Source organism: Microcaecilia unicolor, chromosome 3, assembly GCF_901765095.1.
Source record: "Microcaecilia unicolor chromosome 3, aMicUni1.1, whole genome shotgun sequence".
In the NCBI taxonomy this organism is placed as follows: Eukaryota; Metazoa; Chordata; class Amphibia; order Gymnophiona; family Siphonopidae; genus Microcaecilia; species Microcaecilia unicolor.
Window position 1 is genome coordinate 173,909,764 of NC_044033.1, and position 22,822 is coordinate 173,932,585.

Sequence of the window (22,822 nt, forward strand, 5' to 3'; positions counted from 1 at the left end):
GAGGAGTGCGGCGGTCTGAGAACCCGGGGAACTGGGTCCAATTCCCACTGCGGCTCCTTCTGACTCTGTGCAAGTCACTTAACTCCTCCATTGCCCAGCTACAAAGTAAGTACCTGTAAATAATAATATGTAAACCGTTTTGAATGTAGTCACAGAACGTCGGTATATCAAGTCTCATCTCTTTTCCCTTTCCCTTTCCCTTTAATCAGGGGCTTAGCCAGACAGCAGATTTTGAGTGAGCCTAGGCAAGAAGTGGGTGGGCACCAAATGTTCTCTCCCTCACCCCCACACAAAAAAAATATCTCAGCTGGTGGGAAAATGCTTCTCTCCAGTCTCCACCTTGGTAGTCTGCAGCAGGCATGCGCTAAAAACTGAGCATGCGAAGGTGCCAGCATTGTGGAGAGCAGCATTTTCATTACCATGTGCTACTGTTGGATGGGCCTGAGCCCTATATGGGTGGGCCTCGGCCCACCTGTGGCTACACCACTGCCTTTAATGCCCCTATCCTATAAAATTGATGCGGATGGGCAGGTCAGGGGCATGCAGAGTATCTGGTGCACACTTTACAGAACACTGCCAGTTATGAGCACAACTGCCGCATTTGGGCACAAGTAGCTAATGCCTGCCGTAGAGCAAGAGTAAATGGTCGTGCCTATTTAGGCGCATCTTTACCGACTTAAGCTAGTATTCTATTATGGCTTTAGCGCACAGTTTGGCCATAGAGAATACTGGTTTAGCACTCACGTTTTGGGCACCAGAATTGTGGCGCCTATGTAGAATTGCCTCCATCAAGCATATCTCCCTCCAGAGCTGCCAAATTACCCGGTTCCGGCAGGTAGACCCTTTGACCAGTCCTGATTTTAAACTTACATCCCAAAGCAGTGTGATATTTCTAGTCCCTGATTCTACCTATTGAAATCAGTGCTGCAGGTCCCATAATGCATCAGGATAGGGTTGTCAAATCCCAGGACTGGCCTAAACGCTTCCTCCTAGAACTGTGTAACCTGGATGCTCTATCCCTTTTGGAACCAGGTAGCTGTGCAACTCTGTTATGGACTTCTGTTTCCTGCTTCCTTAAGGAAATTAGAACTACCAGCTCCCATAATGCACTGGGACAATACCCAGATTGGCTCGGCCTACTTCTTATTAAATTAAACCATTTGGTGGCTTTACCTTTTCTTTGTTTATTTTTCTTAAATTTGCATTGCCATGTATGACCAGTAGTAGTCAGTGATGCAGTCTCCCTAATATCTCTTTCTCTCTCTCCCTTCCCCCCACGCATCCTTTAAGAGTTTTTTATTGATGGACTGGGGATTCTTCATGTGGGCTCCTGTGATGATGTCATTGTGGACCATGCTTCAAAGGTCAAGCTACCCTGGATGAAAAACACAAAAGAGAAAGTCTATGAAAAATTCCGCTACCCCGAATCTTCAGACTCCAGCATACAGTTCAAGCACAGACTCTTCTACTTCAAAAACAGGTTCCAGTGTCTGAGACATGACTAGCACCTGGCCAGCAAGGACTGCAAATGAGAGAGAGCATTCTGCACAGCAGTCTCAGGACTACTTTAGCAAACAAAAGAAACCTAGCAGGTCAGAATGTTGCATCAACTGTTGGATTTTTGCCAGTTTATTGTTTTGTTTGAGGTGCCAAAGATCCCTTTTACCTTAACCTGGTGTTAGTAAAATGGAGTTACAAACTTTGTGCCTCAAAATCACATCAACTAGAATAGACTTTAACTCTACCATCAATCCACTAAACATCTGTTATTGCAGTGGGGTAAAACCAGCCTGTCTTCTCTGACATGCAGTTTTTGTGGTTATCCTAAATTACAGCTAGCGAGTTGTGGTGTTCAAGTGCCTTTACTGAATAATCAATGCATGTATAATACTCCATTTCAACTTTCTTTATATATTTAGGGGTCGATATTCATCCGGCAGCACTCAGTGTTTTGCTGACCACTGCTGTTATTATGCCTGAAAATCCAACACCGGTCCAAATCTGGACTCCAGAATTGAATTTCTGGGTTTACGGAACTGTTTAAACCATAGCTGGTTATATTTAGCACCTAACCGGTGAAGGAAATTATAGACCTATGTTTTCTGCTATTATGAATTGTACAGTCATCAGTGAAGCTACCTGTTTGACTGACTTTTCTAACTACGCATGTCTGGCCTATATCGTTTTTATGCACCTTGTTCCAAAATAGGTAGTGCTAAAAGGCATCACTCATTAGTGAGGGGCAGTTAACAAGATTAGCAAGTGTTATGTTACTAATCAGTACTACATGTACACACTAACGTGAATCCCCTGGCTACATGAATGAATTGATCGACCTCCCTGCTGGAAACAGATCTATTTCTTCACGAACTTATCTGAACCTACACATTCCCAATTGTAGAGGAATTAAATACAAGACCTACTACGCATCCAGTTTCTCCTTTTTGGGCAGCCAGCTTTGGAACACTATACCCAGACCAATCCGATTAATAAACGACTTCTTGCCCTTTAGAAAAATGCTGAATGCTCATCTCTTTAAGCAAGCCTACCCAAATGCCCCAACCTAATCTCGCCAACTTCCACCCCAATTCTGTTCTGACTTAAATACCAACCTCCCATCCTTCTCTTTCCATCTCTCCTTAATTTTATCCCTCACCCTTTCTCCCAAATTACACTGTCCTATCCTGTCTACCCTCTTTTATTCTAGTCATATATTATCTAGCTCAACTTATCATACACTACTAAGCCCAACTTTACATTGTTTTACTACTGTTTTATTAAAATTCTATTAACTTTGTATTTCAAATTACTATGTAAGCCGCATTGAGCCTGCATTGTGTGGGAAAGCGTGAGGTACAAATGTAATAATAATAATAACAAGCCCTATAGAAATCAAAATATTGTAACGCTATTATTTATTTATTTATTTGTTGCATTTGTACCCCACATTTTTCCACCTATTTGCAGGCTCAATGTGGCTTACATAGTACCGTCAAAGGTGTTTGCCCAGTCGGTGGATAACAAATACAAAGTTGTATACTGATCGTATGAGGTATAAGAGGAGGGTCGGAATGGATGAAGATTGTGTGTTGTCCTGTTCGATCATAGTCATGCTGTGTTGGTAGGTGAAGAGGGTTACGTGGGGTCGTTGGGGTAGGCCTTTTTGAAGGTGCAGCACAATGCTTTGCAATTCAGACAGGGAATCTGATTGCTGAGTCCCTTTCTCTCAGCACTGATACGATAAACAGTTTCTTATAATGCTATGGGATCTGGTTATTTAATTCTCCACCAGTGTTGGTGGATGGGAATCTGGAGACTTTGAATTGTCCAGGGATACTGGTTACCGCTTGGTGCCAGGTAGGAAAATGTCTTCTTACTATGGCACTGTGTATGGCTGGGTTTTCTCTGTTGTCCTTTCAATGCCTCTTCATCTCTCACTTTTCTTTCCTCCTGCTAGTACAAAGCCAATATAGAATCATAGAAACCAGGGACGTAGCCAGACCCCAGACCTCAATTTTCTTTTGGGGGGGGAGGTGTCTGAGCCCAAAGTGAGGGGGCATATTTTGCCCTGCCTCCCCACCACTCTCCGCCCCTTCCACAAACCCATATAACTGTGTTGGCAGGGGTTCCCAAGCCCCGCCAACAGAAGGCTTCCTTCCATGGGCGGTTGGTAACTCAGATGTTTGGAGAGGCTAAAGTGGGGTGGGGCAGAGTATGGCAGGACAAATTTAAATCTTTGGGATCCCAGCATCTGTACCTGTGGGGGCACCTTTGGATACAGCAGAGAAGGGGCCCCTTCAATGTGTTGCTCTGGTGCAGTTGAACCAGCTACCTCCCCCCCCCCCCACCCCCCAGTACCTCTGTTACTGATGGTAATATGGACACTGAACACACACTCCAATGAATTATGTGCCACAAAAATCAAAATAAAGCACCAAAATAAATAGAACACTTTAAACAGAATAATATTTGCAGCATTCAGGAAATATACACCGGCCCTTTAACACTAGCTGTAACTTCCCAATCCAGCATCTTCCTTTTGGACATGTGAACAGTGATGTTCAACAGCACTGGACAGAAAGCCAGTGGTTACTGGCAGTGATAAAATCATGTCTTTTGTGCCCCAGTGAAAGGAGAGTTTAATTCTACTTCCATTTAATTTCAATATATTCCATCATCTTTATAACACCAGGCTTCCCAAAGCAGATTACAACAACATTTAAGATGAACCCTTCAGGAAACAGGATATCCTCGCTGAAATCTGGCCATCTGTATAGTATAGAAGAACAGTGAAGAAAAATGGGCACAAACTACAGAGTTTATTTTATTTATTTATTGCATTTGTAGCCCACATTTTCCCACCTATTTGCAGGCTCAATGTGGCTTACATAGTACCGTCAAAGGCGTTTGCCCAGTCGGTGGATAACAAATACAAAGTTGTATACTGATCGTATGAGGTATAAGAGGAGGTTCGAAATGGATGAAGATTGCGTGTTGTCCTATGTGATCATAGTCATGCTGTGATGGTAGATTAAAAGGGTTATGTGGGGTCGTTGGGGTAAGCCTTTTTGAAGAGGTTGGTTTTTAGTGATTTCCTGAAGTTAAAGTGGTCATGGATTGTTTTCACAGCTTTTGGGAGCCCATTCCATAGTTGTGCACTTATGTAATTGTTGTTTCTACCAGCTACAATAATTTAGTGATATTCAATTATTTCTTTTCTCCTCCACCTAAGGCACTGCCTATCCAACTGAAACAGCATTAGACTTGTTACAGATGTGGACCAACAATAAAGAACGACAACGTGGAAGCAGCAGCTCATAGGCTTGCTTACTTTGTTTTGAGAAATGACGGCTGCACGGGGGAGTGGACACACAGATTAACCAAATTGGCTTACTTGCTTACAGTGGACTAGATAGGCGGCTTACTTCCACTCCTGTCTATTAAACCTCCTTACTTAACTTGCTTGGCTCGACTGCCAGTCCCGCCTCCTGATGTCAGATCCTGTTCTGGCTGTGCGCCAATAGAGAGACTTCCTTGCCTGTGCTAACAACCGAGAGACCTTGGGCAGCTGCAGTGGCTTCAGTGACAGCGTGAGGGAAAAAGGGAGGGAAGCAGTGACAGCGGCTTGGGTGACAGCAGGAGGGAAAGAAGCAGTGGCTTGGGGACAGCGGGTGGGAGGGAGGTGGAGAAATCCTGGACCGGAACTCGGGAAGAGCATTTCAAATTGAAGCTGCCTTGTAAGAAAAAGATTGTTCAAGCATCTTTTTTTTTTAATTAATTCCTTTTAAAGAGGGATGCATAATCTTAAAAATCCTAGAATATCTACCAGGAAGCCTTCTTAAAGGAATGGATACCATAGTCAAAAACTGTTCTGGGATATCCCCTCTATCTAAGGTAACTCCAAGGATTTTAATTGTATCTTCAAGTGGGATCAGGACGTTATGAAGACTCTGTAATTGTTTCAAATTCATCTGGGTGATGCCAGCATAGACCACATTGCAGTAGTCCAAGCAAGAAATCAGAAGAGCATAGAGAAGAGTATGCATAGCTGAATTGTCATAATAGCTGCAAAGTGAGTGCAGCTGGCATAAGATGGCAAAGCCCTTCTTTGCTACAGTAGACACTTGTAATGTAAATGATAACTGATAATCTATCACGACCCCGAAGTACTTGAAGGAATCTACAGCTTTTACTGGATGACCAAAGAGAGAGGTTTTTTGATGGACAATCAGAATGGCCTGAAAGCCAACAGGCTACTGTTTTCTCTGAGCGTAAGACTAAATGGTGGGAATGTAGCCAAGAAGCTATTGTGTCACACCACTGATGTAAAGGTCCTAAATTAGGATTATTAATATGATGATACATTTTTATGTTATAAAAGAAGAGACCTAAGAACTAGTTTCTAGTGCTTGAAAATGCTTAAACAGCCTTGCATAATGTAATCGTTGGTCAGAAAAACTTCCCTACTATTATATGAATTTTTCAAATATTTTAATCCATTGTTTAAAAAAATGGGTCTGCTTAATTATATTCTAAATCTTGGAATCAGAATTATCAATGCCTACGCCTCTCTTACCTGTCTTTCCCACCTTTCAGCATTGGCTACGTTTTGATTACGCTGCTTCAAGGGAAGAACATTTGAAAACAGTGACAAACAAAATCATTACATAAGATCATAAGAATACTGGGTCAGTCCATCTAGCCCAGTATCCTGCGTCCAACAGTTGCCAATCCAGGTCACATGTACCTGACAGAATCCCAAATAGTAGCCACATTCCATGCTACATCATTGAAACAGATTGCAAAATTGTATGCATCAACCCTCGGATTCTCTATATGGTGTCCAAAGTTGCTCGCCCAAATAAATTGGATAATGAACTCTGAACTATCAATTGGATGCTAACAACCAATTATTGATTTTATTTTTTTATTTATTCATACTTGTATCCCACAATTATCCAAAAACAAGTTTCGGTTCAATGTGGCTTACATTTAACAGTTGTTAGAGATTACATTGATTCAATTACATTTACAAGGTTGTATGATACTGTTTTTTACAGTGGTTGGTAAAATAACTATTAGTGTGTATGGAATAGTCATTTGGTTTCTTGAGAAGATATGTCTTAGTTCATTTCTTAAATGAAAAGATGTGTTACAGTTAGAGGTTGTGTTGTGTATTGTTTCAGAATGATTAGTGTACATTTTACTCATAATTTCCTGAAGAGGTAGGTCTTTTAAGTCTTTTCTGAACTGGAGGTAGTTTGTGATTCTTCTTATGACTATGTGAATTGAGTTCCACTGTTTTGAGCCCAGGTAGCTAAATCCCGCAGTGTAGGTGGACTTGTATAGTATGTTTTTGCAGTTGGGCAGGTGAAGTAGTAAGTACATACATAAGTACATAAGCACTGCCACGCTGGGAAAAGACCAAAGGTCCATCAAGCCTAGCATTCCGTCTCCGGCAGCGGCCAATCCAGGAACCTCTGGTTCCTGGGTTTGTATTTCTTTGTGATAGTTTGATCATGTCTAGCATGTAGTCCAGTGACATGCCAAACAGTATTTTGAAGATGGTTGTGCTGGTTTTGAAAAATAGCCTGGCCTTGATCATGAGCCAATGTAGCATTATGAGTAGTGGGATTGCTCTATCATGACTTTTTGAATATCAATCTCACTGATGTGTTTTGGATGGTCTGCAATGATCGTAATAGATTTTCTTTGTAGCCTACTACTACTATTTAACATTTCTAGCATCTGTACTATAAGACAGAATGACTGTTTGAGGAAATAGTTTCTGATTCTTCTCAGTTTCCATAGTGTTTTGATGCTTTTTGATGTGATTGCAGCAACTTGGTCTTCCAGGGTCAGATGTTTGTCGAGAATGATTCCTAGTATTTTTATTTGTGTTGTGATTGTGTAAGATTGTTGATCCGTTATGAGGTTTTGGTAAGTAGTGGGATTGTGCTAGCTGGATAAAACCAGGAGTTTGGTTTTGTCTCGGTTCAATTTAAGTTTGTCATGAGGTCGAGTCCTTTTTTGGCCTTATCCAGTATCTCTGTGATGCTGTTGTTGAAAGGTATGAAGATGGTGACATCGTCTGAGTATATGAAAGGGTTTAAACCCATTTTTTCCAGTTTCTTGCCAAGTGGAGTCATCAGGACATTGTTGTTACTTGGCATTCATTAAAATTTGCACGCACATCTGGATGCGCTACGTTATAAGTGAAAATGTTTTACTCCCTGTGGAAACGTAAGCGTATAAGACCCTACTTCCCGAGGGAAATATTCCACCGCTTGATGGCACTAAGCCATTTGGAGTATTGTAATGGATTATATGCGGGTTGTAAGGTCCAGCTTCTGAACAAACTGCAGACTGCCCAGAACAGAGTGGCCAGATTGATATACAACAAAACAAAATATGATAGTGCTACGCCTCTTCGCATGAAACTGCATTGGCTCCCTATGATGTCCCGCATTACCTTCAAACTTTGTACTCTAGTTCACAAGATACTCTACAATGATGCCCCTGGTTATATAAGTACATAAGTAATGCCATACTGGGAAAAGACCAAGGGTCCATCGAGCCCAGCATCCTGTCCACGACAGCGGCCAATCCAGGCCAAGGGCACCTGGCAAGCTTCCCAAACGTACAAACATTCTATACATGTTATTCCTGGAATTTTGGAGTTTTCCAAGTCCGTTTAGTAGCGGTTTATGGACTTGTCCTTTAGGAAACCGTCCAACCCCTTTTTAAACTCATTGATCTACCAGCCAGGAATATCTCGTACCTATATGAATGTTCACTATCCTAAAAGCATTGGCCTTAAATATAAGACGACCTAGACGTCCAATTTCACCTATTTAAGTACGAAACTGTGGAATGCATTACCAAAAGCAGTGAAAAGGATACATGACCATCTACAATTCAGGCGAACTTTGAAGACCTATCTGTTTTGTAAGGCCTACCCTGCTGTTCCTGATTAGCAGCCTCAACACTGCACTGATTTAAAAGACAATGTTATTTCTTATATCTTTGCCATTTATTGTTCCTGTTTACCCTACCTTCCCTTGCCCTGATTCTATTTCTATTTTTTAACATCGACCGTATTGGAGCTCCCAAATAAGGTGACTTGTAAGTCACATTGAGCCTGCTAATGTGTGGGAAAATGGGGGATACAAATGCTGCAAATAAATAAATAAGGCACGGCGCCTAACTCCCATGTCGCTTATCTCAAAAGGGTATGTGACCATGGATGTGTTGGGGGCTTTCCAAAAAGTTGCATGTGGAATTACAGAATACTGCCTAAGCGTGCCTAACTTGGGAGCCAGCATTTACACCAGGTTTTATCAGGCGTAAGTCTGGTGCCCAGTGGCATAGCTACGTGGGGCCATGGGGGCCTGGGCCCCCGTAGATTTGGCCCTGGACCCCCCTGCCGACGACCCTCTCGACCCCCCCCCTCCGCCGCCAACCCGCCGTTGCCTACCTTTGCTGGCGGGGGACCCCAACCCCCGCCAGCCGAGGTCCTCTTCTTCCGGCGCAAGGCTTCGTTCTGTTTCTGAGTCTGACGTCCTGCACGTTAAGGGGGAGTCGAGAGGGTCATCGGCGGGGGGGGGGGGGGCAAAGTTGGTGGTGGTGGCAGTGGGGGGTGTCAGCAATTGTGGGGGGTCGGCGGCGCAGGGGGGGGCTAAAATGTGCCCCCTCACCTCGGGCTCTGGACCCCCCTCCTGCCGAAGTCTGGCTATGCCCCTGCTGGTGCATAAAAGGTGCGGGATCCACGCTAAATGCTATTTTGTATAAGGCACATGCCCTTTATAGAATACTGTTTCGGTGCCTAAGTTTCAGCCTGTTTATTGAATTCTCTGCCAAATCTCATCTTTATTCAATACTACTAAAAATTCCACATTTTGAAACACAGCTAAATCGCTCTTTACCACTCATAGGGGCCCTTTTACTAAGCTGTATAAGGGCCTACGCATGTACAGCACACGCCAAATCGGCACTACCGCCTGGCTAGTGCGTACAGCACATGCCGTATTCCAAGGTAGAAAATAATTTTCTATTTTCTACCGCGGGCCACTTAGCCGGCGGTAAACAGCAGTTGGTGCGCACTGCATGCTTACTGCATGGGTAGCGCGTGAGACCTTACTGCTAGGTCAATGGGTGGCAGTAAGGTCTCAGGCCACAAATAGACGCGTGCTGGTTTCAGTTTTAGCACACATCCATTTTCCGGTCCCTTAAAAAAAGGCCCTTTTTCCTAGACCCGGTAAAAAATGGCCCAGCACTCGCCCAAAAGATCAACTTGCCCCTACCACAGGCCACTATTTACTGCGGCTTAGTAAAAGGACCCCATAGTTTTTGTTCAGTGAACAATGTTAAAAGATTTTGATTGGATGTTGATTTTAAGAAGGTGGAGTTAATCTTGTTTAAAAGCACATGCTCACCAGATAGTGGTCTCTTGCAAGGCTGTTAAAGATCGGTTTAGCTGGCTTTGAAATGTGGAATGTGTAGGTAGCATGAGTATTAAATACTGAACAATTTCAGCAGAGATTTGATGGATATAATTTTGAAAATGATGGCAAATGTGTGTTTTGGCAATAATGGCAAATGGTTTTGGCGGGCAACGCCTTCAAAAGTTCTTCCTCGAAGCAGCATAAATTAAACACTGTCAGCTTTGGAAGATGGGAAAAGTGGTGAGAAACTGAGCAGAACCTGGTGGCAGTACGAGAAGACTAGCCATTGGTAAATATGTTTCTAAGATTTAGAGTGTATTGAAGCACAACCACTTTTGGAAGCATGTACTTTTGAAATATTTAAAACATTCCACTAAAGAGGTTTTTCTGACCAATGGTTACACACTTTGAGTATATTTAAGCATTTCTAAGTAATATAGACTAGTTCTGAGGTCTTTTCCTCCTTAACTTAAAAATATATTTACAACACTATAAACACAAGAAAAATCATGTAAGCATTTAAAATTCACCCTTATGAGAAAGCTTGAGTGGAGTATTATGCATGCATTTTTCAGCCTGGGTGTTATACTTTATGGTAGGGATGTGCATTCATTTGCAGCCATTTGCATTGTCGGTATTTCTTTAAAACTTTAGTGCATACTAAATTGATTTAACACATGCTAACCTTTCAATTAGCATGTGTTAAATCAATTAATGAATGATAAGTTTTAACATGCACTACAAATGTTTTTATTAATTCAAATGTACAAAATTAACCTACATAATGCCTGAAAATCATGAATAAAGGCCAAACAAGCTAAAACATTTTCCCCTTTGCACCTTTCTACTGCATAGACCCAAGTTATGGTTTGCTCAAGTGCCTTAAACAGGGCTGGCTTTCAGAATTTCTCCAGTGACTAGTCACTGATTGGCTCATTGGCATTATTTGACTAACCTAGACTAGTTTGAGGCACTTGAGGGCTAGATCTCAGGCTCACTAATTTGTGTTACCAGCTGGTTTATTTATTTTATTCATTGTACTTGTATCCCGCATTTTCCCACCTGTTTGCAGGCTCAATGTGGCTTACAAAAACCTGTCTTGGCATCACCATTTCAGGGTACAAAGATACAATTGGTGTTACAGGGATCACAATGGTAACGAGGCTAACAGTCGATCTAGTCAGGTAATTACAGAAAGAGATGATCATAGTAAGGGAGGAGTGGTGATGTGTTGTTGAAGTTATTCCTACTAAATAAAGTTTCATTACTGGAGAAATACAAATGCACTTCACCAAAAGAGCAGTGTTGTAGCCAACAATTGAAGGCACTTTGTTCGTACCTTAAACATTTTTGTGAATATAGAGGGTGCCCTCGGATTGTAGGATTGTAGGTTAGTAGCTTCTGCTACTAACCTACAAATGCACTCGATCTGCAGCCCCTCCTTACCTCTCAACCCTCATCTCCCCTTACGTTCCTACCCGTAAGCTCCGCTCTCAGGACAAATCCCTTCTTTCAGTACCCTTCTCCACCACCGCCAACTCCAGGCTCCGCCCTTTCTGCCTCACCTCACCCCATGCATGGAACAGACTCCCTGAACCCATACGCCAGGCCCCCTCCCTGCCCATCTTCAAATCATTGCTCAAAGCCCACCTCTTCAATGTCGCCTTTGGCACCTAACCACTACTCCTCGACTCAGGAAATCTAGACTGCCCCAACTTGACATTTTGTTCTTTAGATTGTGATTAGCATAAAATGTTCTGGTTAGAGGGTAAAGTTCATCTGCCTGACTTTGTCCCCATGAATACCAAATACCTCAAAGACTGCAGTTGAAAATATCAGAGCCAGACTATAGTTGCCAAAGAGACCCAGTTCAAGGAGAGAAATTTTAAGCCAGTCCTGGTTTTCTGGGACTTGCAGTGTCAATTTGAAATGGTAGTTCAAAAACTAGGACTGATCAAAAGGCTTCCTCCAGGAACCGAGATTCTTGGTATTAAGCAGATTTATCTGAACTAGTGTAATTTGGAAAAACTGTCTTATAAATATAGCTTAATTGTTTCTTTCTAAGATATCCTGTATTATTCTTGTTTTAATCTGTTTAAATTAGCTTTCTCATATGAGGCCCTCTCAGTAAGGGGTTGGGCTTTGCTATTATTTCTCTCTTTGTGTAATGAACCCTTTGCAGAAGGAACCCATAGCATCTCTCACTAGCAATGATGTGGTTAAGGTGTGACAGTGCAACCAAACTAGATCCATCTCACCCAGGGTCATCTGAACATGCTGAACAACTCTTGGCTTTGCTCCATCACACCCCTGGAGGAGTTCAGGCTTTCTTATGGAAATCAATGGTAAAATCAGAGCCACAAATCCATCAGTGCACCAGAGCAGAACCAGGACTGGATCAGCCTGCTTGGTGGCCCTGGGGGTGAGCTGGCAACCCTGCTCAACTGAGTTGCTGTTATAGAGCAGCCCAGAGTCTGTCTGATTCAGAGTCAAGAAAAAGTATGGGCTGATCATTTGCACACGTGTTGCCAAAGTAATGTCTGAATGTGACACAGTTGGGTGTTGCAGAGAGGGAGAGGAACCAGGATATGAGCACTGATGTGTTTCTTCTACAGCAGATACCATTAGAAATGAGGACAGCTTTTCAGAATGTGTCAGCTAATGCATTGCGAAGGGCGATATACTGTTATTGTACTGAGTTTCTCACCTCAAAGCATGCACATTTAACTTTTGATCACTAAGGTCTGAATTCAGATCCATCCCAAGCTCCCACCCACCCCCATCCTCCCACCCTGTCAGACTGTCATAGTAATGTTTGAATGTTTTCACTTATATACACTGTCAGCTAGCACATTTGCTTATTTCCGATCTGAGGAAGAAGGGCGACCTTCGAAAGCTAATCAAGAAATGTATTAAGGTATGTCCAATAAAAAAGGTATCATCTTATTTTCTTTTCCATGTTTTATTTTGTTTGATTTCTATTGATAATCCCAAGCTGGAAACCAGGTAGTTGAAATGAGCTGCAAGTAGTATGATTCCTGTGTCCGAAATATGTCAATATGCTTTTGTTTCCACAGCAATTTTAAACAGTTTGTATGATGTCTGTAAAGGAAATGTGTCAAAATAAAAACGAAAACTAACCCCTTTTCCCTTGTTTGCTGTATTTCAAATACTGATTCTCTGTGTCTTTTCTGGTTCATTGCTGATTTACTGAGGTTAGGCAGACTTAAAATGAACTGATTGCATTACAGAGAGGGAGAGAAAGTGCTGTGAGCATAACTGGTGCCAAGGACCTAAACTGATGTCATTGCACTGTGATTTACAGCTGTAGAACAAATTATTTGGATACTACTTCAGGAAGCAGGTGAAAACTTGGCTCTTCAACCAGGCCTTTAACGGAAGAAGTAAATGATACCGGCTGCATGTATTATAGTAGGACATGTTTACCTACCCACTCCTACCCTAGCCAAGATAAATAATGTTCAAGCACCTTTCTGACCTCATCTGCAACTCTCTTTAACTAGTCCCTTATTTTCTTACTCCTGTTACTCTACCTTATCTATATTTTTATTTGTAACATTTGTATCCCACATTTTCCCACCCATTAGCAGGCTCAATGTGGCTTACATAATACCCATCAAGGCGATCGCCCAAGTCCAGTAGATATTAAACAAATACAGTTTAAAATATGGGTGAGGTAAGGTTAGGGTATACAAGTACAACAAGGGTCAAGGAACTAAGGAATATACAATGTCCATTACGATGTGAGGTTTTGATGCATTACGGAATTAAGGCATTTAAGTTGGATCAGTAGAGTAGGCCTTGCAAAACAGGTTTTTAATGATCGCCTGAAGTTTAGATGCTCATGGATCGTTTTCACACTCTTTGGTAGTGCATTCCACATTTGTGTACCTAATGTATGATTCCATGAAGTCACCCACATACTGGATTGATCATTCCTGTTCTTAGAATATTTCTAACTAGCCCATATGGGGCCAACCAGGTGAACTGTTATGGTTGTAAGACTCCATTTACATAGACTAAGAGGCTCATTTTCAAAGCACTTAGCCTCCCAAAGTTCCATAGAAACCTATGGAACTTAGCCTCCCAAAGTGCTTTGAAAATATGCCTCTTGGTCCACTAGGAACAGAGAAAATACCTGCATGTAACAAATGTAAACTACTTTGATTGTACCACAGAAAGGCAGTTTATCAAATCCCATTACCATTAACTACATGGACTACTGCTAAGGAAAGTTTTCACTGACTTCATATTGCTTTTATATGTTCAATATTATGCTTTTATATGTTCAATATTTGGTTGCACCCTAACCTGCTCCTGAGCTGCTATAAATATACACAGCCACACTGTATCCGGGATTTCAGCAGGTTTCATGCTGGTATTTTATAATGGCTCCTATGTGTCTTTAAAGAATAACCTCAGAATAAGAGTCTACCGGCCTCCCCATAGGTGACCTGATATAAAATTATTCTCATAAAGGACATGCACATATTTTCAACAACCTTGGAGTGGGTGTAAGTGTGTGCAGTGGCACGTACCCATTACTGGGGTTGGTTCTGGATGCCTGTGTTACCTTAATAAAATATAACTTTAAAACAACACTTCTGCATTAATATTTTCAACAACTGCTATTGTATTTTTATTTTATATTTGTGGGACCTTCACCTATGAGGCTATGAAACCTGTTCAGAAAATTCACACATTTCACTACTAGCTCCTAGATTTTTTTTTTTTTAATTTTAAAACATTTTTTTAATTAATGCTTCCACAATTATCCAAAAGACAGATGAGAAAAGGGCATTTTTGAAAGGACATCCAAGTCAAAATAGGGGTGTCCTAGTCAGAACGTCCAAAATGGTCATCCATTTCACATGTATTTTCAAACAGGATACATCCTGTTCAAAAATACGTAAGATGACCATTCATGCACAAGAAACGTCCAGCGTGAACATCCACTTTACAAACTGAAACGTCCAAATTTTGAATGGGGGAAAACAATGTGGATGTCTGTATAGCAGCTTTCTTAGACAATGGCCACACAAATGTCCATGCAGAACAGAGGGGACAGCCTAGTGGTTAATGCAGTGGACTGTAAACCAAGAAGATCTAGGTTCAAATCTCACTTTAACTCTTTATTTTTGTAATTGTGAGCTCTCCAGGAACAGAAAAATACCTACTGTACCTGAATATAACCTCTGCAATAGCCTTCAGGCTTGCAGATGGCTTATATGTTTAGATATCGTAGGCATTTTTCTGTCCCTGGAGGGCTCACAATTTAGAAAAAAAAAGATTTGAAGCAGGATTTGAGCTGGGGTCCCTTGGTTTACAGTCCAATACCTGAAGCTGACGATAGGGTCACTTTTATTAAGGTGTGCTGAAAAATGGCTTGTGCTGGTGTAGATGCATGTATTGGACGCACACAGGTCCATCTTTCAGCACGCCTGCAAAAAAGGCCTTTTTTTTGCCAAAAATGTACATGCGGCAAAAATAAAAAGCGCGCATCTGTTTTGGGCCTGAGACCTTACTGCCACCCATTGACTTAACGGTAAAGTCTCGCACGTTAACCGGGCAGTAATCAGCGCACGTATACTGCTGATTACCGCCTGGTTAGCGCCATGCAGTAGAAAATAGAAATTATTTTCTGCTGCTCGTTTTGGACCCGCGTCAAAATTAGAATCACCACCCGGGGCACGCTGGGTGGTAGTTCTAATTTGACGCTGGTTGTACGCAGGTAGGCACCTACGTGTCTTAGTAAAAGGGCCCCATAGAGCCTTCTTTCCCTTTCCAGTTTCACTTTCAGAGGAGAGGGAGGGGGATAGCAGCCATTGGATGATTAAGGAGGTGTAATACCTTAATCCCTCCATTGGACAGCTACTCAATCAGAGCACCTTTCTGTAGCCTAGGTGTGCCTGAAACAGGTCTAAACAAATACGTTGTTCTTTTTAGACATGGACGTTTCTTACCCTTCAGTAATCGCTGTTGGATATCCAGATTTCAGACCTTCCCTCCAAGGGGGGCCCAGCACCGCAGGTCCACCCGCCCTCCGTCGTCAACCGTCTGCCCCCTGCATTGAAATCGCAGTCTCACCTCTGTGAAAGCAGCGCTGCAGGCAACAGAACGCCTCCCTTTGGGCCTCCTTCCCTCCCTGTGTCCCGCCCTCGTCTGACGTAACTTCCGCGAGGGTGGGACACAGGGAAGGAGGGCCGAAGGAAGTCGTTCTGCTGCCTGCAGCGCTGCTTTCACGGAGGTGAGACTGCAATTTCAATGAAGGGGGCCCGGCCCGGTGGCGACTTCGGGGGGGGGGGGAGCGGCGGTAACGGCGACCTCGGGGGTGGAGGGGGTGAGCAGTGGCTGCAGCGATCTCAGGGGGGAGCGGTGGCAACCTCGGGGGGGGTGGAGGGGGAGCAGCGGCGGCGACCTTGGGGGCGGGGCGGCGAGGGCAGCAGGGGCGGGGCCACGGGCCCGGCCTTGCCCCCGGGCCCGGCCCAGTCTCTCGGCGGCCCTGTCCCTAGTACCACCCAAAACACATCCCCTTGCTATTTGGACGTACTGCATTGTTGGATGTCCCTATTCTGCCTTTGTAAAATCAGGGTTTGGATGTTTCAAGCACATGGATATCCATTTCGGCCTTTTGAGACGTCCATATGCTTTGAAAATGAGCACCATAAACTTTATAGTCTATTTCAACTCAGGGGAGGGATAAGAGAAATATTCACACTTATCTTTATAACCAGTGTTGCCTCAGTTCTTCCTTCCTGAAGCTCCCTTTTGGGTTTAAAAAAGGTTTGGACAAATTCCTGGAGGAAAGGTCCATAGTCTGCTATTGAGGCAGACATGGGAAGCAACTGCTTGCCCTGGGATTTGTAGTATGGAGTGTTGCCACAATTTGGATTTCTGCCAGGTACTTGTGACCTGGCTTGGCCACTGTTTGTAAAACAGGATACTGGGTTAGATGGGCCATTGGTCTGACCCAGTATTGTTACTCTTATGTTATGTTCAATCTTTTTAATGATACTCCACAAAGAAAACCAATGCGATCACGTTTTGAGCTGAAGCCCTGCGGTAGGGTAATATATTCCTCTGTATTTTGTGTACAATAAAAATATAGTTATAGTTGTTGAAAGTATTAATATAGACATGTTGTTTTGAAGAGTTATGTTGTATATTCACTTCTGGATTGGGTGGTGCTACTTGAACGTAAGCATTCTCCTGTGGCTGGGCAATTTTCAAATTGGATCTAGCTAACTCAGTGGGGTTAGGTAACTTAGATCCCTTTGAAAACTAGTAGGTTCAAATGGGATAGATAGACAAAGCAATAATATTAGAAAATATTTCTAAATATTTCTCAACTGAAAGGGAATGGATACATGGGATGGTCATCTAGGGGACATGGCAGGGACAAAAATAGTTATAGAATTCCAGAAAGCCTGGGATAAGCACAGAGGTTTCCTAGTTGGGAGGCACTGAGAAGACAGCCATAGAGCAACGGGGGTTTAAAGCAATGCAGCAGGAATTAAACTGGGTAGACTGTGGCTCTGACATACTATCAAAACTCTGTATTTCTCTACTTTCTTTTTACTGAGTTTGCAAGTGATTAGACTTGTACCACCTCAAACTAGAAGGAGACCCCAAGCTAAGAAAAGAAATAAAAGCCCATTCAAAGCATACCTCATGTGAGGGAGGGAGTGAGTGACATAAGGCCAGGCATCCCTGGAAACACTCCCTCACTGAGATTGCAGTTCAGTTGCTTCGTGGTAGGAGGCTCTAAACCTGATGGGTCACAGACTGAACCGCAGAGTCACGTGAGTATAGGGATGTTGGGCTGTCTGGCCAGGAGGGCGGGGGATTGACAGTGAGCAAGAGGTAAAAACCCTTCTGCAGGTCAGAACAAGGAGGCCCCAATACAGAGGTCCTCGATGGAGAGACGCCACCCTGCAGTGTTAACTACCAGAACCTGGCTGATGAGGTAAGCCGCTTTTGCTGCTAGATTAAGACTTGCAAGCATTGTTTGAGGTCTGGCTGGGACTAAGAGAAGAAGTGAGAACTTACAGCTGTGTTTGGGGCATGGCAGCCCACCAGCCACAGACTGGACCTGCCTCCAGAGGCCTGCTTAAGACTGTGTGTACTGAACCACAGAGGTTTTTCTACTAGCAGACTTATACGGTCTGTGCCAGAGCCAGTGGTGGGAGGCGGGGATAGTGCTGGGCAGACTTTTACGGTCTGTGCCCTGAAGAGCATAGGTACAAATCAAAGTAGGGTATACACAAAAAGTAGCACACATGAGTTGTCTTGTTGGGCAGACTGTGCAGGTCTTTTCTGCTGTCATCTACTATGTTACTACTACTAATCATTTCTATAGCACTACTAGACATACACAGCGCTGTACACATTATATGCAGGTACTTTCTCTGTCCCTAGAGGGCTCACAATCAAGTTTTGGTACCTGAGGCAATGGAGGTTTAAGTGACTTGCTCAGAGTCACAAGGAGCTGCAGTGGGAATTGAACCCAGTTCCCCAGGATCAAAGTCCACCGCACTAACCACTAGGCTACTCCACTTTTCCTTATGTTCCTGGCCTATGGAGTAACAGGTCTCGGGACTCAGTCAACAAATCAGTTAATTTTCGGCTTGGTTAATTTGCAGGACCACTCACAACCCTCATTATTTTTATTTACAGATATCCAATAAAATAACATTTAAAAATGTAAGTTTTTTTTTGTTTTGTTTTTTTTACAATTGAACAGCCTACTATAGCAAAGCAGGTGTGTGAGTCACAAGTGTCAGCTATCACCCCTTTCTGCTTTATAACAACGTCTGCGATACCTTCATCTCCAGTGTAAACAAAATCATAAATGTAATTTTCTTTTTTTTCTTTTTTTTGAAGCAGTTATTTAAATATAATGTTTAATGATTATATTAACCAACATACGCTTTGCACACGTGGCTGACATCTCAGGCTGTGTAGGAGAAGGAGAAGCTGACTGCTATGAGTAGCTAGATACCAGTTCCACATCTTCAGATGATCTCTTTCCAGGAGTCCTGGTGCTCCACATCACAGTGGGCTTCAAAGTACCTGTCATTATTGTATTTCTGCCCTTCTTCCTCCCCCCCACCCCGTGTCTGGTGCTGTTTGGAGGTGCACTTTCCATGGTGATCTCAGGGATCTCATTCCTTCAAAATCCTCAATCCAATTCCAAACTGGGGAGAGGAGATTAATCCCAGACCGTGGACGTTTTTTGAGCAGAGATCTCCTAAAAATACAACGATGCCAGACATCAGACTCAAGAGGGCCCTCATCAGACCACAAATGTTTCTATATTCTGTACCTATGGGAAATGTGAGGTGCTAAGCAGTGGTGAATTCCAGACAGGTCACCAATCTGGAACCTTTTTGAATTGCTTCCTTTATCCCGTATCAGCTGGAGTAGAAATGGAGACGGTCACTGGCCCTGACCTGGTCCTTTGTTTCCCCCCCCCCCCCCCCCCCTTTGTCTGATCGGCTGTTAAAACCCTCCACCAACAAAGATTACACCATCTACCCAAGTATGTTGTTCCACTGCTTGCCCACCCTTACAGGTACATAACATACAGGACATAAGATGTGAGCTAAATAATAAATAAATCAGAAGATCGATCAAGCCCAGTATCCTGCTTCTAACAGTGGCCAAGCCAGGTCAGAAGAATCTAGCAGAATCCCAACAAGCAGCAAGATTCCATGCTATCTACCCCCAGAGATAAGCAGTGGCTTTCCCCGGGTCTACCTTAATAGCAGTTTATAGACTTTACTTCCAGGAACATATCCAAACCTTTTTTAAACCCAGCTATATTTACAGCTTTTACCACCTGCTGTGGCAACAAGTTCTTCGTAATGTCTCACCCCAGTCTCCCCTACTGTGATTCCAACTCATTGCTTCTTTTTTAAGGGGCCCTTTTACCAAGTAGCAGTATGCCCACTGCAGGATTACCGCTCACCAATCTGGTATCCCGGCGGTAGCTCCCACCCATATTTTTGTAGCACCAGAACTTAACCAGTAGTAATTTGGTAGTGCCACATGCAGCCCGGTTACCACGGGGATACTACTACTACTACTACTACTTAACATTTCTAAAGCGCTACTAGGGTTACGCAGCGCTGTACAATTTAACATAGAAGGACAATCCCTGCTCAAAGAGCTTACAATCTAAAAGACGCGTGAGCAGACAGACCGATAGGGTCAGTCAAATTGGGCAGTCTGGAGTTCCTGAAAGGAAAGCGTGGGAGCCCTTATTTTCATCTCAATGGGTGGCAGTAAGGGCTTTCCCCCGAAATGGCCGCACGGTATGTGTTTCACTTACCGCACAACCATTTCTTTTCCTCATAAAAAGACAGCCTTATACTTGCTGTGGTTGAATCAGTGGCATAGACATGGGTGGGTCTGGGTACACCCAAAATTTCATCTATTTTAGTGTGGCTGGTGGGGGTCCCCAAGCCCCGCCAGCTGAAGGCCTCCTCTCCGCTGAAAGAACTAAAATCTTGGGCAGCCACCAGCACTGTTCCTGAGCTGCTGCTGCCAGACACAGGCCCCTCCCCTGGGTGGGGAGCCGCATGCTCAATTTTCAAGCTTGCACCATACTGAGCATACGTGGAGGCTGGCGGCTGGCAGCTGCAGCTTGGGAACAGTGCTGGCTTGGGGATCCTCGCCAGCTGAGGTATTTCATTTTTTTTTTGGGGGGGGGGGGAGGTGGAAATTAAATTTGGGTTTGGCTTTAGTTTTGAGGGGGGTGGACATGAAAATTTTGGCCTATCCACTTTGGTCTCGGACGCGTCCTAAATCAGCTGTCTGGCTATGCTACTGTGTTGAACCCTTGATTCTATCTGCTAATAGTGGGAGGGGGGGGTTGTTGTTGCTGGTGTATTCTATCAGGATTCTGTACAGTCTTGGTAAGGGGGCCTTAGTATATTGGGTTTTTGAAGAGTGCCACGTCAATTTCATGTGGTTTCCTAAGGACCTCTGATTGGTTTTTTTTTTTTTTTGGAACATAGCTTTCTTGATTATGTTAGTTCTTTTACCTGCCATACAAAGGAGTATCTTATTGTCATCTGATAACTGGCACAACATTTGGACACCCACATTATTGAGCTTGGTCGTCCATCCCACATACCCTGGAGCCACAAATTATTTGTTTGATTAGAGGAGCCTATGATTCCCAATGACAGTGGTTCCCAAACCTGATACTGGAGGCACCCCAGTAAGTCAGGATTTCGAGATGTCCATAATGAATATTCATGAGAGAGATTTGCATGCACTGGAGGCAGTGCATGCAAATCTCTCTCATGAATATTCATTGTGGATATCCCAAAAACCAGACTGGCTGGGATGCCTCCAGAACCAGGTTTGGGAACACTGCCCTACTGTAAAGCATATTTTGAATTGTTTTCTACAGCAAGTCTTCTCAACCCAGTCCTCAGGGCACATCAAGTCCCATCGGGTTTTCTGGATAACCACAATGAATATGCATGAGATTGATTTGCATGCCAATCTATCTCGGGCATATTCATTGTGGCTGTCCAGAAAACCTGATGAGACTTGGTGTACCCTGAGGACTGGGTTGAGAAAGCCTGTTCTAGAGTGCAATGAGTGGCTTGATAAAAAAGTGGGTCTCACAGTATTCTGAGTACAATCCCTTTTTATCGATCAGCTTGCATATTGCTCTGAGAATAGATCCAGATGTGTAAATAGTATTCTCTGCTTTGACTCAGTCTACATCTGTGACCATATAGCATTATTGCCTTGACTGCTGCCACATCATAGTACAGTTTAAGTTCAAACATTTTATTTATTTTATATAATTGACAAAGTGGGGGGAAAAACATTCTCTAAATGTTCATTATGGATCAGTATACATTATTCGCAAATTTAACAAAGATATACCAAGATAATAAAGTACAAAACGGAAACTCACTCAATAGAAGTCAAGACTCAATTCAAAATGTAGAGCGAGGAACTAATTCACTGTAGTCTAACACCATAAAGGAATGGTGGGGGAAAAGACCTCAGATGACTGTGGTATCCTCCGAATGTTGTTGTAATGTAATATCACAACATTCAAACCACAGTTCACAGCTTCTATCATCTGTCACAAAACCCCCAACCAAACCAATAAGGAATTATTTTGATAGTGAAAATGATTCTTATCTACAAAAATATTGTGATGAATTTTGTTATGGATGTGAACAGAAAATTGAATATAAGGCAGGAAGTTGAACTTAGCTTTATGGTGATCTAAGGCAGTATGGTGATTTCAAATGATCCCAACGGGGACCCGTTTCAATGTTCGTCTTCCCCAGGCAATTAGATGCTGCCATGACACTTTTGAAGTGCTGCCCATTCAACAACTGTGGAAAAAAGGAAAAAGTGTTTTTTCACTCTCTGTTTTTCACCCATTTTTTATTTTTATTGTGACACTTTTTCCTTTTTTCCACAGTTGTTGAATGGGCAGCACTTCAAAAGAAGTCATGGAAGTATCTAATCCCCTGAGGAAGCCAAACGGTGAAACAGGTCCCCATTGGGATCATTTGAAATCACCTTACTGCCTTAGATCGCCATAAAGCTAAGTTCAACTTATGAATTTTGTTACAGATGTGAACAGAAAATTGAATATGTCACAATATTTTTGTAGATAAGAATCATTTTCACTAATAAAAAAATTGCTTATTGGTTTGGTTGGGGGTTTTTGTGACAGATGATAGAAGCTGTGAACTGTAGTTTGAATGTTGAGATATTACATTACAACAACATTCAGAGGATACCACAGTCATCTGAGGTCTTTTCCCCCCAGTGAGTTAGTTCCTCACTCTACATTTTGAATTGAGTCTTCA

The 22,822-nt window shown here is 43.0% G+C and overlaps 2 protein-coding genes across 3 annotated transcripts in view; one reads left to right on the forward strand and one right to left on the reverse strand.

Moving 5' to 3' along the window:
- The window catches only part of B4GALNT1 (beta-1,4-N-acetyl-galactosaminyltransferase 1), a 367,142-nt gene extending 364,794 nt beyond the window's left edge, over positions 1-2,348 (forward strand). For both annotated transcript variants that reach the window (XM_030196595.1, XM_030196596.1), the window contains exon 12: positions 1,291-2,348. In XM_030196595.1, coding sequence (XP_030052455.1) covers positions 1,291-1,505 — 215 coding nt within the window. In that variant the 3' untranslated portion in view covers positions 1,506-2,348. The remainder of the gene's footprint in view (positions 1-1,290) is intronic.
- SLC26A10 (solute carrier family 26 member 10) overlaps positions 965-22,822 on the reverse strand; it is a 162,666-nt gene continuing 140,808 nt past the window's right edge. Inside the window, 1 exon segment of the mRNA XM_030196594.1 lies at positions 965-1,375. Within this exon segment, the coding sequence (XP_030052454.1) occupies positions 1,371-1,375 (5 nt within the window). The 3' untranslated portion in view covers positions 965-1,370.